The 19491-nt window shown below is 43.3% G+C and overlaps 1 protein-coding gene across 1 annotated transcript in view; it reads left to right on the forward strand.

Annotated features, from left to right (window-relative positions):
• The first annotated feature begins 430 nt into the window (after positions 1 to 430).
• Positions 431 to 19491, forward strand: part of MSN (moesin) — a 63705-nt gene continuing 44644 nt past the window's right edge. Inside the window, exon 1 of the mRNA XM_058714542.1 lies at positions 431 to 646. Within this exon, the coding sequence (XP_058570525.1) occupies positions 635 to 646 (12 nt within the window). The 5' untranslated portion in view covers positions 431 to 634. The remainder of the gene's footprint in view (positions 647 to 19491) is intronic.

The raw sequence follows: 19491 nt of genomic DNA on the forward strand, positions 1-19491 counted from the left end.
GTGGCCACAGGGAGCAAAGCTGAGATCCACAGGAGAAAAGGAGTTCGACTACACACAAGGACTTTCTGAGAATCAGAGCTGTCCTCAGAGGGCACAGACAGTTTTGGTAGGTAGTAAGCTCCCCATTAGTGGACACTTACTGTCAAGGGCTCTAAGCCTCTGCCAAGATTCAGCCCAGGGCCAGTCTCTGCTTGGGGGTGGGGCCAGATGGCCTGGATTCAAAGAGGTAGGGGCTGTGAAAGGGACGGGAGAAAGAGTGGGGCTGGGTCAGGGGTAGGAATCCCCTTTGGAGCTCCCAGGCCCAGCCTGAGCCCCACGTGGCTGCTGTGACCAGGCTGGGTTGGGCTGGGCTGGGCGGGGCCAGCGGCCGGCGAGAAGGCGGGCGCGAGGGCGGGGAGCATCACGGAAGCCCGGCCACAGAAAGAAGCGGGCGACGCGACAGGGGCGGCTCTTTCCTGGGTGGGGTTTCTGAAGTCGTGGCCCGTTAGCAGGAAGCCGAGCAGTTGCCCTGACGCTAGCGAGGGACCCAATCCGAAACCCCAGTCCCGAGTCCGTGCTGTGTGTACTGTGTGCTCAGCGCTGCCCGACAGCTCCTAGCCGAACTTCCATCAACTCTGCCACTTTTGCAGCCACCATGCCTAAGACGGTGAGTCCTGAGGATGTATGCTGCCACCTTGGGGGCTCTAGCTGACTCTAGTAGCCCCTTGCTGGTGGCTAGGAGCTTGGCCAGCCAACCGCCCACTCAGAACGCCGAGCCCTCCGCCAAGACCTGGGTTAGGGAGGGGCGAGAATGGAGTCCTGGTCTGGTGCGTCCTGGGGTGTGAGTGGGTGCTGGGCAAGAAGTGTGGACTAGGTGGGACCTGCCTCTTTCTCAGATTACAGTTTCCTCCGTGTGGGATGAGGCAGTAAGGAGGGTTCCTTGGGAGCCCGAGGTCTCTTCTTGCCCCTGATGTGCTATGGGGGCAGGGGAAAGGAACACTTTTCTCCAGTTCATGAATTGGTGCCTTTCTGAGGGGCAAAGCTGCCATGGTCCAGGAGGGGTCAGGGGAACTGAGAAAGAAGGAGGGGGTAGGGAGCTGCAATGGGCTGATCCCCCACCCCCACTCACCTTTCTCATAGCTTCCCCTGGCAGCTCCAGCTGTTTCTCACTAGTAGGGGAAGAAAGAGTTGGTGGAGGAGAGAGTTGTGGAGGGACACATCAGAAACTGTTTGCTTTTACCCAGGATCACTAATACTTAACTGGGCACCAGTCTGAGGAGAGGTCTGCTTTACTTCTAGGGTAGAAGTCTGGTTTCTTCCTCCTCTCCACCGACAGATCCTTGCCCTTCCCATTGCTTAATGGGTCTCTATCTCCCCCTATCCCCTCCAGACTTTTCTGTGAGGTGTGGATTCTCCCTTGTGGGGCTGCACCTTTCTAAAATGGTGGTAGCTTCTAGGATTTGGTCTCCACCCCGCTGGCTGTTATGAGAAGAGCAGAAGCGTCCTGGGAGTGGGGCCTAGGGAGGCCGGATGCCCAGAAGGGAGGGGTAGGGGAGGGGTGTGCCTGAATAATGAGTCCTGCTTGCTTTTGTGCAAGTCATGCCAAAAAGCTACTAGGGCCCTTTTCTTGTTCAGGAAGGCCTGGTGACCACACTGACAAGCAGCTTGTTGTGCTTACAGACCCCTCTCCTTAGAGGACTGTCTGAGCCTTGTAGAGCTGACATAGTGACTAGTAGCCTTGAGAAGGGCCAAGGGTCCCTGGAGGAGAGGAGTGGGGTGCCTGGTTCTTCGGGTGTATGCTGAATTTGGTTGCCACGTTGCTGTATTCCAGCCTTTCTGTCAAGTCATTCTTGCCTTTCCAGAACGCTGTCCATCAAAACCACCACGTTTTCAACAAGTATGTCCTTTTACCTTCTCTCCTTTAAGTTGCTGTGGTGGTTTTATGACACGGGGTTTTCCCACACTTGGCTTCCCTTCCCCAACACACATAAAGTGAGAGAGAATGGTTTTGAAAAGAAAAACATGGAAAAAAAGCCCACTGTCTCTGCCAACACAGAGGATTATAAAGATCCTTTCAGGAGCCTCTTCTTGAGTTTAGCTCTCTGTGGGTGTTTTTACCTAAATAGATGGGTGGATCTCTGGGAACAGACTTTACCCTATGACCTCTCTTCACTAGTGGCATATTTCATAGTCAGTTCTAAGGTAGCTCACCTTTAAATGTAACTCGATGGGCCTAGAAATTGCCTCAGAGTTGCCTTAACCATCCCATCTCAGTCAGAAATGGCAAAGAAGATAGCGTGGTGATCCTTTTCCTGGGCATGGAGAGAGACTGGAGAATGAGCTGTTTGAGGTCCAGGCTAGGGTACTGAAGTTACCTAATACTGAAGGTATTTTTATGCAGATTGACAGAAACTTAAATCAGATTGGAAGAAGAGGGCTGAATTTTGATAGCCTGAAAACTTTGGAGAATTTTCCATGTTGTTCTGTTCAAGTAATGGTCAAATTTAGGAGAAACAACTATATCATGCTTATTAAGACCATAGAATCTTGACCTGAAAGGGACCTCTGAGACTGTCTAGTACAACTTTCTCCCCCTCCCCACCCAAATATTTCTTTTTTTAACTAATGAGGATATTAGGCTAACAGAAAGGAACCTACCTAAGGGCACATGGTGACAAAACCAAGATTGGGGTCCAAGGTTTTTGATGCTTATCCCATTGACCCTCTGTTCTGACTCAGTGATTGGGTTCTTGAAATTGAATCCCCTCTCCTGCCCAAAGCAAACTGGCCTCTGTTCTTAGGACTTCCTGGTCCTCAGATAAAAGAAAGTGGATAATTTAGGCAAAGTAACACTGGAATTTGTGTGTTCTCCTGGTGAGAGTTGAGGGTTTCACAAGGTGCCTCCTGTTACTTTTCTCATTCCTCATCACAATTCTGAGGCATCCAGGGACTTACACTAGTTCACTGCATGCCAGCTAGTAACTTTAGTGAAGGGAGAAAATTCCCTGTTTTCTGCTCCTTCTTTACTAGTTAGGCTATTAGGCTATTTCTGGAGTATGACAGATAGGAAAGGGTAATGGAAAAATCAAATCTGTTCATTCATATGAACCATGTCTGCAGTCTGTCAAGGCTGGGTTTCATTTTTACAGCCAATTGTCTCCCTTAGCCCAACTTCCGTTAAATCTGTTAAAACATGCTCCTCTGTATCCTCTTTCTTCCAATTCTTGGATTATGCTTCTAGTTGCCAGTTTCCTAAGTCTGCTTTAGCAGCCAGAATGAAGAAGCTTATTAACTTGCTATCTACACTTTCTGCTGATAAGACAGTTGTAAAAACAAAGTCTTTCTCCTTCCCTGCCCTCTTTAAATTTTTTTTTGGTCACAAAGTCTTTAGGACTCCCTAAAAAGAGATTGTTTTTAATTTTCAAGGTTTTCTTGAGTTTTTGGTTTGTTAGAGTTGAAAAGGCTCTTCACAACTATCAAGTCTAACCCTTCTCATTGTATATATGGGAAAACTGAGACCACAGATAGGGAGGGGCTGACCTAGAATGATGTAGCATGTCAGTAGTAAAGCCAGGACTTGAATCTAGGTCTTGAACCAGTCTTGGTAAAACCTTTTTATTTTGCTGGATTTTTAGCCCTAGCTCAATAGGTCAGGGGAAAGGTGATCAAGTGGTCATTAATGTGACCATCCATGTGAGCAGATACAGAGTCCAGCTTCTTGAAGTATTTGAAGGCTTCTGGATCTGCATTCAGCTAAACTTTAACAGGGACTGTGTGGACTATTTATTCTTCTGCCATTCCTAGCATTGCTTGAGCCACTCGAGTGGCACTAAAATGGTACTTCATGAATAGGAGGCAGAATGTCAGTTTTTCAACCATTGAACCAGCCCTGCATACAGACTTTAGGGAAAGGAAAGGGATCAGGAATGGAAGTTATACATGAGAGAAGGTGATTCTTTGGATCCTGCATCTCTCCACTTCTTTATTTCCCCAGTTTACTCTACCATTTGTAAAAGTGTAGATGATAGAGCAGGAACTATCTTGGGGATTTCCTTTAGGCTTCTCCTTGAATAGCTTTCTGGACAGAGAGGGGCTGGTTAGGCAAGAGGATCCTTGAAGGCAACAAATAATCTGTACTTAGGCTTGGAGCGGGGAAGGTTGTTCTGTGAGTGGGTTGACAGAGGTGGTATTGACCACTAGTCTGCTAACTCTCCATTATTCTCTAGCTTCCCATAATAGTAGCTTGTTTTAAGGGTGTTATTTTTACTTTTCCTTCTTTCTGCTCTCAAGAGAATGCTTTACTGGTTGCTGAAGGGATATTTAGAGGTCATCTGGTCTATCTCTCTAGCTCCACATCCAATTCTATGGATGAGATAAGATGACAGCTACATTTATTCTGAACTCTGTTCTAATAGTGTTGCTTGGCAACTGTCTGTCTAGGTTCCTTTGTGTCTTCCTTGGAGTCCCCCTTACTTGAATTTTCAGAGTCAAGATCCCCAGAGGGGAGAATATCTGGTTACCAACATGACCATGGTTGGGCCTTTATGGCTAGAAGTTGCTGGAAATTGGCATTATTACAGGTTGGGAACAGTGTGTTTCTGATTTTTCAGAGATACAATTGAATTTATCATGTACATCTTTCCTAATTCACAATCTTTTCTTGCTGCTACCATACCCACTCTTCTGCCCCAAAAGAAAAAAACAAAAAACAAAAAACAAAAACAGAGTACAAAGATGGTCTCCTTTGGGACAGTTTAGTGGTCAAGTAGAGAGGTGGTCTTATCATGACTGGCTGGCTTTGCTGTTCATCCTTCCCATTTCATGCTTGATAGAGCTGAAAAACTTTTCAATTCCAGGTTCTGATTTGTGTCATAGGAGCAGTCACTTGAAGGGTAGCTCAGGACTCCATTGGTTTGGAAAGTGGCAAGTAACACTAACCGGAGAATTTTTCTTCTCTTTTCATGTAAGAAAAACATCTTCCCTGTCCTTAATTAAGTGATCCAAATGAAGTGAATAGTTAGGCAAGTCCTTTATTCAGTCTCTCAGTCTCTCCAATTTGTCATGAGGGTACTGCATTAGTAATAAATACACTCTAGGGATCTTGATGTCCTTGAGAGCCTTGATGATACAGCTTAAAGCCTCCCATTTATATGTTTTTTTTTTCCTTAAGACATTTTTTCCCTCAAAATTTGAGTGCCTTCTTTGTACCAGGCAGTGTGCTAGAATTTTCTGGATGTAAAAAGTTCAGCAGCACTTGCTAAAATGTACTTTTTTGTCCCCTTACACCTCTGGGGGGAATGCGTTTTCCTGGGTACTGAGTTCAGAATGGAGAATTTTTAGCTTGGGAGTTGGTTTGTTTCATTAGTAGCTCTGACAAGAACACTGGTATGAGTGTTCTTGGCTGCTTCTTCTTAAGTCTATGGAGGGAAAAGGACTATGTCTTTCCTTACGGAGGAACAAGAAACCAAATGACACTATATTGTGAAGGCTATGAGTTGACTGAAAAGCCTCAGACAAACACTGAAAATTGCATGGGTTTCCTTCTCACTGGCTGCCAGTAGCATATACTCCCTGTAGTTCTGCTGAAATGCCAGGAAGCTGTTAGGTCATGTTTCAAATATACTTTTAACCTTATGAGTGTGGTAGTTAGATATTGGTAAACTTTGAGGAACTGGTGGGCATAAACTAACCTCTCAAGATAACTACCACCAGTGAGCTGAGGGCTAGCTGTTGTGGGGTACAACATTTCAAATGCATCTCTATTTAGGATGACTCAGAGCTTCCTCATCCTTAACCTTCACTTCAGCTGATTGTTCTGGATTGTCTGGGTTTCTCACAGGAGTGTTTTAAACCACAGAGCAAATGACCTCATCTTAAACTTTTTAGTTCTACCTTTATGTTTTGGATGAGGATAGCAAAGTCCAGAAAAGGGAAGTGATATGAGTGAACTGATAATAAGGCTGGGACTAAACCAAAATTGCCTAGCCCCAGTGTAGAGGAGGAACTTTTGTCTGCCTTCTAAATGGCACTTGGTGCAGGGTACTCAGTGTTTTCTCCCTCTGTGCTGGGGTGACTTGACCATAGTGTTATTATGGTCATGGGAAGAGCAAGTCCTTCTGAATGTGTAGAACTGACCTCTGAGGTTACTTTATTTGGAGATGATTAAGGCTCTGACAGTGGCTTTGGGACTCTGTAGCACTTCCCAGGAAGGTAAATGTTTTTTGTTTTGTCTGCAAAGGGTGGTAGAAAACAGATACATGTGTGTTGAAGGGAGGTAAAGAAAGGAAACTAGCCATATTTTCCTGCTTGAGATTGGGCCTCAACTGTACTAAGAGTTTTTATGGACCAGAATTATTTTCTGTACTCATAACTAGAGGAGTTATCCAGCTTGCTCAGGGTCACATAAAGTTGATAATAGTATTGAATGGAGAACTTGGCTTTCTTGATTACCAAGTTAGTGGTCTCTCACTGGACTTTCCTATCTTGGAAGAATGACTCTTTTCACCAAGGGGACACAGACTTCCAGAGAATTGGCTCTGTGGTGATTACATTAACAAGATGGCTGCAGTGGAGTTCCCCTAAATAGCTTCTGCTGTAGCAGATTTCAGTCAGTGGGCGACTCAGTTCTTCTGGGGCACCAGAATGACGTTTCTCTCTTCCTGCCCCCCTTCACCCAAATCCCTGCTTTCACTTTGCCTTTTTAAATTTATGACCTAGCAATAGTACTGCTAGGAATTTACCCAAGGGATACAGGAGTGCTGATGCACAGGAGCACTTGTACCCCAATGTTTATAGCAGCACTTTCAACAATAGTCAGATTATGGAAAGAGACTAAATGTCCATCAACTGACGAAGGGATAAAGAAGATGTGGTTTATATACACAATGGAATACTACTTGTCAATGAGAAAGAATGAAATCTGGCCATTTGCAGCAACATGGATAGAACTGGAGGGTATCATGCTAAGTGAAATAAGTCAGGCAGAGAAAGATACCATATGTTTTCACTCATATGAGGATCCTGAGAATCTTAACAGAAGGTCATGGGGGAGGGGAAGGGGGAAAAAGTTACAGAGAGGGAGGGAGACAAGCCATAAGAGACTCTTAAATACTGAGAACAAACTGAGGGTTGATGGGGGTGGGGGAGAGGGGAAAGTGGGTGATGGGCATTGAAAGGCACCTGTCGGGATGAGCACCGGGTGTTATATGGAAACCAGTTTAACAATAAATTATATTTAATATAAAAAAACTAGAGTGTACTAAATTTAAAAAAATAATAAATTTTGAGTTCTTCTCTTTCTGTATCTGACTCAGCCCTCAAGCTTGACCCGTTCCTTGAGATAGGGGAACGTTATGGTATTTTCATTAGTATTTTGGTGGAAGTATTGCTGTTGTCACAACCATTTGAATTCAGAATAGTCTCTTGGCCTCAACCCTCACTACTCACTTATAATTGTTGCAGGCCAAACCTGGGGCAGGTGGATAACCGAAACCAAACCAAACCAAACCAAAAGACTTTTAAGGCCTTCATAGAAAGCTAACATAGAACAGTGGGGAAACGCACAGACTCTGGAACCAGACTGCTTGGGCTCAAATCCTAGCTCTGTGACCAATTATTTGTATACCCTTGGGCAAGTTACTTAACTTCTGTGTCTCATTTTCTTCAACTGTAAAGTGAAGACAATAATAGTACCCATCTCATAGGGTTGTTTGAGGACTGAATGGGCCAATTTGTGTAAAGTGCTTAGAACTGTGCCTAGCATCTAATAAGTTAGATGCAAATGTCAGTTATTATAACTACTTATGGAACTGAACTACTATATGCCCAACCCTGTGCTAGGTAAAATGGTAAGAAAGAAGGCAGGCAGTTACATTCTCACCATTTATTGAGTGGTTACTAAGTACTCTTTACTATAAGGGATAGAAATAAATGAACTAAGTATATAGTTCCTGCATTTATAGATGTCCCATTTAATTGGAGATTTAGAGCTAACTCACTTAAAAACATTTTAAGAAAAAGAAATACTTTACATGACATTCTCTATAGATTTTGAGACGAAGGGGGTTTAATGAACAGAACTTTGAAGGAAGTGTACACTTGGGAGCAGTAGCTGTTCTCGGTGGGTGAGTGACATGCTTTTGGTACATGGGCATAAACCCTAAGCCAGTGCTCTCTTGAAAGTGAGTTTGTCTAAAATGAAGGAAGCCTTGAGGTGCTAATTGTTTCAGGGGGAGCCACAAAGTACATGTGAGCATAGACCAAGTTACTCTTTCTAGGGTCAGTGACAGCCAATAGTCCTGTCTCAAATGCCAAATGTTCTGAAGTTTGTTGGGGAAGAACTGAACCTTGGGTTTTATATAATTGGGTTAGTTAACTGAAATAAATTTTACTGTCTTTGTTGCCCATGTAGGTATGTAAGAGACTTCTTCCTTCACATTTCCATATGAACTAAATCAAGGAATGGAGCTTAGTAATTACTTTTTAGGCCAGCAGCCTACAAACAGCTTTCAGTTTTCCCAATGGCTTTACTATGAGATAGGTATTTGGGAAAGATGGAAATGAGGGGATAATTTTTTAGTGTGTGATTGGAATAGGTTAAGGAGCATGTTATTTTCTGGCTAGGCCCAGCTGCAGCATTTGGGCCTTAAACTTCAAGGAAAGACTTTTTGGGTGACTTTTAAAGCACAGTTCTTTGTGCCTGATGACAAAACCAGATCTGATGTTCCTTTCAGTGGACTTTTTGTGGCATAAGGTAAGTGTTAACATAACTCCTAGACCACAGGTATGGTCATTTACCACTGAGCATGCTTAGTAGTAATGTTTTGTCAGGTAGGTCCTATAATTGGTGACTTTAATTTTTTTAACATTTATTCATTTTTGAGGGACATAGAGAGACAGAGCATGAGTGGGGGGAGGGGAGGAGAGTGAGGGAGACACAGAATCTGAAGTAGGCTTCAGCCTCTGAGCTGTCAGCACAGAGCCTGACTTGGGGTTTGAAACCATGAACTGTGAGATCATGACCTGAGCTGAAGCCGGACGCTCAACCGACTGAACCACCCAGGCGCCCCTATAACTGGTGACTTTAAAGGCCAAATATTCTTTCTGTGTTTGGTGACCCTTCTACTTTGTGAGAATTTGGTATTTTGTGTGGCAGAGTATCAAGCAGGTCCTAGTGATAGAGAAAAGTTGAGGTGTGGGCATTTGGTCTCACAAAACAAGGAATAATCCAAAGAAATCCTTTCTTGGATATGTATTTGGGAGGTGACAGGGGTCAGGGCCTAGTAGGGGGAACAATACATACCTATCAGGCTTGGTCAGCATTTCCTTCCCTCTCTTTTAGTCTGGGACTCCCTTAAATAACTGGGAAGGATCAGGCTTTATTTTTCTCCAGTGTAGTGTGTTTAAATAAGATTCCTGATTTTGCTGTCTTGGTCTAATCTGCCCCCTACCACTCCCTGCCACACTCCCCAACTCCTTGTCCTTTTTCAGACATCTCAGCCTGCAGGTTGGATGAAGTACACCAAGATGTTCTTACCTGTTGCAATCTTTGACTGTGGTTGACTATTCTGTGGAATGAAGGTGTAGGGTAGGGGTCAAGGTAATAGCCAATTTGAGTGTCATCAGTTAAGTTGTACAAATATTTGCTGTTTTCAAGGGTTTTAAATGAGCAAAACTCCTCTCCAAACATCCTTGCTGATCTCTTGGGAGATTAATAACTCAGAAATTCCCTTGCTGAGAACAAAAGCCACTTAGCCTGTTTGCCTTTGAAATTTTCTTTCTTCTAACATGAAACTATCAGCAATATCAGAAATATGTAACCAGAGTAGATCAAATCTGTCTTCCCCAGGTTTCTTACTCCTTCTGGAACCTGGGCAATGGTGTGTCTAGCATATGCTTAGTGAGAACATCTGACATTTTTCCTCAGAATTACACTATACCTCTCTGCTGGTACTTGGAGAGCTGTTCCAGCAGAGCCTGCGTTGGGCCTGGGGAAAATGTCTTTTGGTTGTCTTTCTGTCTGCCATAGCCTGGGCATTTTCCTAAGGTTGGGAGTTTGTCTCCTGGCCTTAGGCCAGTTGCCAGGGGAAACCAATGACTAAAAGCTTCCTCCCTCTGACGTCAGCTTTGGGAACCTTTCCTGATGATTCCCTACCAGTCAAGTATGCCTTATTTGGCTATTTTCTCCCCCCTCAAATGCCCTTTACCACCTCAACTAGTTCCCTGTTCTTCTTTTGGTACAGGGAACACATTTCTCAAGTTTATATAGTGCTACCTGCAAATTTTTCTTTTTTCCTAGTATTGGGCTTGCTTAGAACAGGTGGTGAGGCTCTTTGATAGAGGTGGGGAGAAGTGGGAGAGGAGAGAGAAAGATGCAAATGCTCTGGAATTACCATAGTTTCTCCATCCTTCTTTCATTTCTCCTCCTTCTTTCTTTTTTTTTAAAGTTTTTAAATGTTTATTTATTTATTTTTGAGAGATACAGAGACAGAATGCGAGTGGGTTAGGGACAGAGAGAGAGGGAGACCAGAATCTGAAGCAGGCTCCAGGCTCCAAGCTGTCAGCACAGAGCCCGATGCGGGGCTTGAACTCACGAGTTATGAGATCATGACCTGAGCCGAAGTCGGATGCTCAGCCGACTGAGCCACCCAGGCACCCCACTCTCTCTCTTCTCTCTTATCTCTCCTTGCCCTCTTGACTCAGCCTGGCCACCCCCCTCTAGCTTCTTACTTAGATCTCTGATAACCTAGGGGTAGTCTTGCTTGACCTAAAAAGGCTCAGAGTGTGGGGGTGGGCAAGGTGGTGCTGGGGCTTTCAACATCTTAAACTATTCCTTTGGAGTAAGTAAAACACTCCAGTTGGTAAATTCTTTGTGTGTGCCTTTTGTATGCCTAAACTTCTCACTTGGCTTTCCTGAATGGAATTGGTCCAATGTCTGTCTGCTTCCAATCCTCAGTCCTGAGCTGTCTAGCCCTAGCTTAGAAGAGCTGAGCTTTTTAACATTTAAAGCTTGAAGCACCTGCCTGGATGTTTTTTTTTTTTTTTCCTAATGCATTTTAATAGAAATGATGCAATGAAAAGAATAATGTACTTAATCAGGATATCTGGTTATTTAGTCTCTGCCTGTGTGACCTTGGGCAAGTAATTTCTATGGGCCTTAACTTTAATATCTATAAAATGAGAACATTGGCTTTTTCTGTTATTATGATTTTTTTATTCCTATTCTTTAAGAAGATAGTAAGGGCTTCTTAGAAAGAGTGTAACAGAACAGAGAGTAGCAACTATTTGGAGAAGTTACCCTTTCTTTGCAATGGCATTGGGAGCATTTTTTCTCCCCCCAGCTATCCATGTATAATTAGCCCTCTTTATTTCAGTGAGTTCTTCTTAGAGATATTGGATCCACCTAACACAGAGATCACTGTGGGCATCCTGGCTTGGAGAGACAACTGTTGACTGAGTGCCTTGGGTGGGGCCTTGGAGTCCAGCCTGCAAACCACAATTGCTGGTTATTTTGGGTCATTGGTGACTACAGGAAGAATAGAAGACCCTGAATTGGTCATTGTTCCAGCAGGGAAGGGGAAGACTAAGAAATAAACCAAAACTGAATGCGAATGAGATTTGACTTCCTTTACCACCTTCCTCTACAACTTAGCTACCTTAAGCCTGTGAAGTTGCTTTTGGCCAAGTCTTAAATTGCTAATGTCCCCTTCCTCTTCCTCTGTTTGAGTCACTGATGTCTATGTTGCTCTTGGATGGGGAGAGCTAGGTGATGTGGGCTTGGAATAAAGGGGAGGAATTTCCAGTGAGAAAGATTGCCACATGCCTAGTGTTAAGCCTTCAACTGATTTTGCATTTTGTGAATATGGCTTCCTTTGGTGTTAGACCTGCAGATCAAAGGAGAGTGATTTCTGAATTTCCTGTCAAGGCCTAATAGGGTGATGGGGGCACAAGCAGGTTTCTAGAAATTATGTGCTCTTGGCTGGATCTGTTTTCACGCATCTTCTTCTTCCTCTTTACTGACATTGTGTAGTTCTACTTGTGAATCAAGGATCCCAGGCTGTATTTCAGCCACCTAGGAGTTGGCCATGAGTTTGATCTTCAACTGCCCTGAGCCCTCTTGAGGGAGGGCATGTTATAAGTATTCTTAGTATCTGTCTTCCTTCCTTTGGGAACAAGTTCTTATGGCAGTTTAACCAGAGAAGGCTTAGTTGGGTAGAGATGGGCAGTGCTTTTGGGTAGAAGATTCTTCCCCAACATCGGGCTAGAATAGCCTCTGGGCCATGTAAGAACTTGCTGCTGGGTGCAGACACCTTGCTGGCAGTCTTTCCCTCCTATGGGCCTCGCATGTGTTGTTAAGGATTCCAGCTGAAGGTGGTATATTAGAATGACTGTTGGTGAGGGAGGGTAAGTAAGCAAGTGGATGAGTGAAAAGGGGAGAAGGAAAGAAGAGTAGTAGTTATTTTTGTATTTCCCCTTTTTATAAAACCCAACATGGCATCATATGGCAAAGTTTAGTAAATAGAGGGAGAAATCTTTCATAAATCCACCATTTTAATAGAGCAATTCTTATTTATGTATATTTCTTGTCATAGCTCATATGTGTATTATAATTTTCCATTGTGCATAGTGTACATAGTGTACTACATAGTAATAGTGTACTACTTCTTTTTTAAAAAAATAATGTGTATTTATTTATTTTTGAGAGAATGAGAGAGAGAGAGTAAGTGGGAGGGGCAAGGAGAGAGAGGGAGAGAGAGAATCTCAAGCAGGCTCTGCACTGTCAACACGGAGCCTGATGTGGGGCTCGAACTCACAAACCATGAGATCATGACCTGAGTCAAAACCAAGAGTCAGACACTTAACTGACTGAGCCACCCAGGTGCCCCCAAAAAAGTCCTAGTTCTTTATCCTTACTTAATATATCACTAAATCTTAGGTAGATGCTTTTTAGTTTTTAAAATGAACACTTTAATGGCTTTATAAAATTCCATCCAATGGCTGTGCCGTAATTTACCATTAACCTTTTGAGAGTCATTTAGATTACTCCCAGCATTTGCCAGTATTTATAACACTGCAGTAAATATGAAGAGGAGAAAATCTAAACTCCTTAGCATGGTATATAGAGAGAGCCCTTTGATACCTGGCTTCTAGCTCACTTTCCAGACATAGCTCCCTACATGTATGCCATACTGTGGCTTTGTGGGATCAAAGTTTTCCAAGTAAACCATACCTTTTATATCTTTCAGCTCTAGCATGTCTTTTCTTTCAGTTTGAAATGTCAAGGGTGTCTTTTTCACCTCTCCCCACTCCATGTTACCTCCACTGGAAACTTTCTTTAATACTCCTAGGTAGTATTAGTTGCACCATCTTCTATGTGCTGACTGTACTTCTCTCATAGGAATTTCTGTTATGATACTTACCACGTGATGTTGCAACTGTCTGGGCTCCAAGACTTTCTCCTTCATTAGACTTGTTGTCTTGAAAGTTTATAATCCCCTTTGCTTCAAGAAGGGTCTCTTGTTCATGCAGACGTGGTTAGGGATGGGTAGGTCTTTGAAGAATGCATAGTCAGTGACAGACATGGAGGGGGGAAAAGCAGCAGTAATGTATGCAAGTGATTCAACAGTGTTGGATTAACACCTGGTGGGATATACTAGGTGCTAGTAATAGAGAAAATATACTTTGGAGTAGGAAAAGGGGCATTAGCACCTGTAGGGATAAGAGGCCCCTGAGAGAGAGTCTTGTTGGTCTTGGCCCACCAGTGTAAGCTTCTTAAATCATTTCAGATATCAGTTTCCTATCTGTAGTATGGAAAGAATGATAACACCCTACTTCTTAGGGTTATGGTAAACATTCAGGCACTAATGCATCTGGAAGTCCTCTGAGAGGTATGGAGCACAAGAGAGGGAGGGTAGGCCCAGGACTCTCCAGAATTTTTCTAGTTGTTCTATTAAAGTTCTTTCCTATGTGTGTTTCCTATTAAGCCTGTAAGCCCAGAATGCCAGATGCTATAGTTTCCCTGAGCAAGTCCCACAGCTTGGTGTTTTAGTGGAAGGTATGCAGGTAAGTCCCATCTCCCTACTCACCTGAGCAGCGTCGCTCCAGGTAGCCTTCTTACAGCCTTACTCAAGAATGGCCCCAAATGGCTAGAAAGGGAAGTGGCACCTTCCCCTCCCAGCTATTTAGCATCAAATGAATGGTACTAGAGTAGAGGGTTTCCTAACAACCCTTCAGCTAGAAGCGGAAGTATTTATTTATTTATTTATTTATTTATTTAAAAGTTTATGCATTTATTTTTGAGAGAGAGAGAGAAAGCACAAGTAGGGGAGAGGTGGAGAGAGAGAGAATCCCAAACAGGCTCTGTGCTGTTAGTGAGGAAGTCCATCACAGGGCTCAAACTCATGAACCATAAGATCATGACCTGAGGGAGATCATAACCTGAGCTGAAATCAAAAGTAGGACATTTGGCCGACTCAGCCAACCAGGCACCTTGGGAGGTAGAAGTATTTATATAAACTGCAGTGAAACTGGGTATCTTTCAGGCCTTGTGGTTAGAAGGACAAGCCTGCCATGGTTAGAAGGACAGGTCTCTGTGTCTGTCACTGACTATATGTTCTTTAGAGACTTGCCCATCCCACCTGTCTTGGGCAATTAGCTCATGGGGAACCATGAACCATGGCCAGATTTAAAGTCTTTGGATGGATATTTTCCTTCATCTAGTGTGCTTTTTGTTTTCTCCCCATACCACAATGGCTTCTTGATGCTGTCCTGGCCATTTGAAAACCCCTAAGCCACCCCAGGATTTTATGTTTTATAAGGGAAGCAAATGGTATGAATCTATGGAATATCCATTAACTATAAAACACAACAAGGAGAATGGACTTGCTCAAGATCCCATAATGAGTCAGGGACAGAATCAAGTCTTAAAACCATGACTCTCAGGAATATGTTCTTTCCATCCTATCAGCCTATCCCACTAGGAATGTAAACTTCATGAGGACAGGGAAAGTTTCCCACTACCCATTATATCCCCAGTACCTAGCACAGTATCTAACATAGAGGAGATACTCAACAAATATATGTTGAATAGATACAGTAATAGCTACTGTTGTCAATTTGGATTGTCTTTCATAGACTTCTTTAGCTAAGTCTACTGGAAAGCCAAACAAAATTCCAGTGGCCCACTGTAAATTAGCTAATGTAGACCCAGCTGGACCCTGGCAGAATGGAGCTGTGTAGTGCCAAGGAATGGGGAGGAGTTGTCCCTCTTGTGTACCTTGGAGAGTTTGTTTACCTGTGAGTGGCCAGCTTGTTCACAGCCAATTTCCACTCCCTTTTTCCATGTCTTCACACAATGTAGTAGCATTCACACAAAGGGAGAATGTTTGAATCAAAATTTTTAGTGAATTATAACAGGCATTTCTATCTGCCTTTGTGAAGCAACTCACACTTTGGCCATAGAGTACATATTTGAAACATTACCCAGTTTTTAAATTTATTTTTTTATGTGTGCTGGTAACACAGGTAGGGCTACATGGTGCAATCTAATCCTGAGAGGTATGTGCTCCTGAGGTTTAGGAATTGAGTTGACTCCTATGCTCAGGGATGGGCATGGCCAGGCAGAGATCAGGGAGGACAGCAGGGAATAATGTTTGGGAACTCAGCAGCTGTGTTCTTCTACTGTTGCCACTGTTGCCACCACCACTGCCACCACCATCATCCAAGCTGCTTTAAGGCCCAGAGATGCATATCTTTGCAGATTTGGGCAAGTGTTAATCAAGGTAGGCTATGTTGGGAAACAAGAGAAGGTCTTTTTTCTACACATTCCCAAGAATGGTGTGTGACCAGTATTTTGGAAGTATAGATTGAAGCCTACTAGATAGAGTTGGGTGCTCCAAAATAGCTAAGCACCTCTGAAGGTCATCATGTTTTTATAAGGAATTGAGAAGCTACAGTTTTTTTTTTTTTTTTTCAACGTTTTTTTTTTTTTTTTTTTTTTTTTTTTTTTATTTTTTTTGGGACAGAGAGAGACAGAGCATGAACGGGGGAGGGGCAGAGAGAGAGGGAGACACAGAATCGGAAACAGGCTCCAGGCTCCGAGCTATCAGCCCAGAGCCCGACGCGGGGCTCGAACTCACAGACCGCGAGATCGTGACCTGGCTGAAGTCGGACGCCTAACCGACTGCGCCACCCAGGCGCCCCTCATCATGTTTTTAAATGCCTTCTCTATCTGTTTCTATACTGCTGAGCTAGACAGCATATAGGGTATATTAACAGTCTGTGCTGTTTGGTAGGGCAGGCTTAAAGAAAGATTAATTTATTTTACAATTTGTGATTTGTTTTCTTCATTATGAAACTAAGACATATTTGCTGTAAGAAATGAAACAGTACTGAAAAATATAAAATTTTATGTCTTCTGCCCCTGACTATTCTTCAGAGAGAACCACCATTTACCAGTTATATTAACTTAGACTCCGTTATAAGTACATTTATACACATATATTTTTTTTATTTCTCTAAAAAACATTTAATGTTTATTTTTGAGACAGAGAGAGGGAGACAGAGTGTGGGTGGGGGAGGGGCAGAGAGAGAGGGAGACAGAGAATCCAAAGCAGGCTCCAGGTTCCCAGCTGTCAGCACAGAGCCTGATGTGGGGCTGGAAGTCATGAACTGTGAGGTCATGACCTAAGCTGAAGTCGGACGCTTAACTGTCTGAGCCACCCAGGTGCCCCTACACATATAATTTTAAACACACACATAAAACAAATCCATACTGTTCTTCACCTTTTTTTTAACTTATTTTGTGATGACCATCTTCTCATGTCAAATCAGATTTTAATGTCTGTATGGGCTCATTAATAAGCAAGTTATCAAATGGGTGGAACACTTAAAATCTATACAAATGAAAAGGGCCCATATTCTTTTCTGAGTGGAAAATAAAGAAGACATTGTAAGTATTTGCCTTCCTGAGAGAGAAAGGCTTTATGGAGAAGGTGGGAATTGTGGACCCTTTTGTTAGCATGAAGGAAAACTATTTCCTTCATGAAGCATGAAGGGAAAACTATTTCCCTTTTCAAGTCCCACATCTAGAGATTGCTATTATTTCACCAGTGTCTAAATGATGTCAGTGGGATGATTGGCAGTAGGTAAACCACTTTCCTTTGCTTAATATGGACACTTCTCTCTCCTGTGGTTTTGCCAGTTTGGGGTAGCTTGATTCCAAACTGAGAGCCCTGTTCACCAGAAGACCTCTGCTACCATAGATGTTTGAGGTTAAGAAAAGAAGCTGGTGTGTGCGTGCGTGTGTGTGTGTGTGTGTGTGTGTGTGTATGTGTGTTTGTGTTGGTGGTAGTGATGGGCATATGCTTTTCCAGTCTTCTCCAGAGACGAGCAGTGAAGCTGGATTAGAATCCTCATCCACTATCCATACATATCAGGGATCTTGTCCAGGTGACGGGAAAGTGGAATTTTGTAGACTACTCAGCTGTAATTAAGCCATCCAGTTAAAGAGTCGAGGAGGATAGTGATTTGTGAAATACAAACAAATATACAATATATTTTGAAAAAAAAATATCCTAGTAGCTTCTCCTGGTCTTAGAAACTTGCTAGCTTGAAGATATTGATCATGTTGAAAGGAACCAGGTCCAATGAAGACAAGTAGAATTATCAGAAATGGAGGATTTCTTCTGCCCACTCATGGCATGCCCCTCTCTTCTTGTGTCTCTTAGTTCCCAGACTTTCACAGTGGATGGGACAGAGCTTCTGCTTACTCAGTCTTTAATCCTGGAGCCTCTGCCACCAGAGATTGACCTTGATTGGGCCAGGCCTATAGGCCACTGCAGGCATTATTGCCTTCCTCTTTAGACAAACAGGAAACTGCCTGCAGATTATAAGTAATTGGAGCTTTCTGAATCTTGTAGGGCAAGGAGAGCAAGGCTCTGAGATCAGACTCCAAAAAAGGAAGGGGAATTACATTTTGGGATACTTTAGACTTTGGGCTGCTTGGATCCAAAGTATCTTCAGGCACTTATTTAGGCCAAGTTTTCAGGAAGAACTGTGTTTTAGCATATTGGCTGTGTGACCTTATGGGAAGTCCTTTAACCTCCCTGAGCCTCCTGTTCTTCACTGGTAAAGTGAAGATGATAACGCTAGCCTGAGTTGGTGGGAAACTTGAATAAGATAACACTGAAAAATCCTCAAATGTGAGTTCTGTAGAAAATGAACATACAGGCTTCAGGTGCTCAGAGAAGCTTAAGTCATGTTTTAACAGCCTCTGTCAACAAAGGCAGTAGAAAGTGCCAGTGGATAAAAGACTTTCACTTCATCATTAAGAATGGTTATGATCCTGGGTACCTGGGTGGCTCAGTCTGTTGAGTGTCTGACTCGTGGTTTCAGCTTGGGTCATGATTTCACAGTTTGTGAATTCTAGCCCCACATCAGGCTCCACAATGCTGGTGTGGAGCCTGCTTGGGATTCTCTCTCTCTCTCCCTCTCTCTCTGCCCCTCGTGTGTGCTTTCTCTCTCTTTCTCTTAAGAATAAACAAATGAGGGGCGCCTGGGTGGCGCAGTCGGTTAAGCGTCTGACTTCAGCCAGGTCACGATCTCGCGGTCTGTGAGTTCGAGCCCCGCGTCAGGCTCTGGGCTGATGGCTCGGAGCCTGGAGCCTGTTTCCGATTCTGTGTCTCCCTCTCTCTCTGCCCCTCCCCCATTCATGCTCTGTCTCTCTCTGTCCCAAAAATAAATAAAAAACGTTGGAAAAAAAATTAAAAAAAAAAAAAAAAAAGAATAAACAAATGAACTTAAAAAAAAAAAAAAAAAAGAATGGTTATGTTCCTTAAAAGGATAAGCCTCAGGGGTGCCTGGGTGGCTCAGTTGGTTAGGCGTCCGACTTCAGCTCAGGTCATGATCTCATGGTTTGTGGGTTTGAGCCCCGCATTGGGCTCTGTGCTGACAGCTCAAAGCCTGGAGCCTGCTTCGGGTTCTGTGCCTCCCTCTCTCTCTGCCCCTCCCCCACTCCCACTTTGTCTCACTTTGTCTCTCAAAAATAAATAAATGTAATAATTTTTTTTAAATGATAAGCCTCAGTTATTAGGAAACGTTCACTTCTGTGGAATAGCTCATTTATAGACCATTTGGGATCAGTGATGCATTGCCATATAGTTAGCTCTCAACTATCCATAACAACAGTTTCTTCTTCCAGTTACCTGTGTACTGCCTTTCCTAAGCCATCTGAGCCCAGGGAATGCAAATTATCTTGGCTCTTCTGACAGCCCAAACAAGAATAATTAGGGACATATTTTCTAAAAAAAAATCCCAGACATAAAGTGGTTAGAGTGCTACTGCTGAGTTATCCATAAGGTATTACTCTTATGTTGATGTGGATAACTGACCTTAACTACAAGGAAAACAGTGAACTTTGGCTTTTGGAGCAAGGAAATAAATAGGCTTCTACTTCCCTGGTCAGAAAAGATGGTCAGTACCATCTTTTCAAGCTGTGAACTCAGGTAGTGGTGA

The sequence above is a fragment of the Neofelis nebulosa genome, chromosome X, assembly GCF_028018385.1.
Source record: "Neofelis nebulosa isolate mNeoNeb1 chromosome X, mNeoNeb1.pri, whole genome shotgun sequence".
Lineage (NCBI taxonomy): Eukaryota > Metazoa > Chordata > Mammalia > Carnivora > Felidae > Neofelis > Neofelis nebulosa.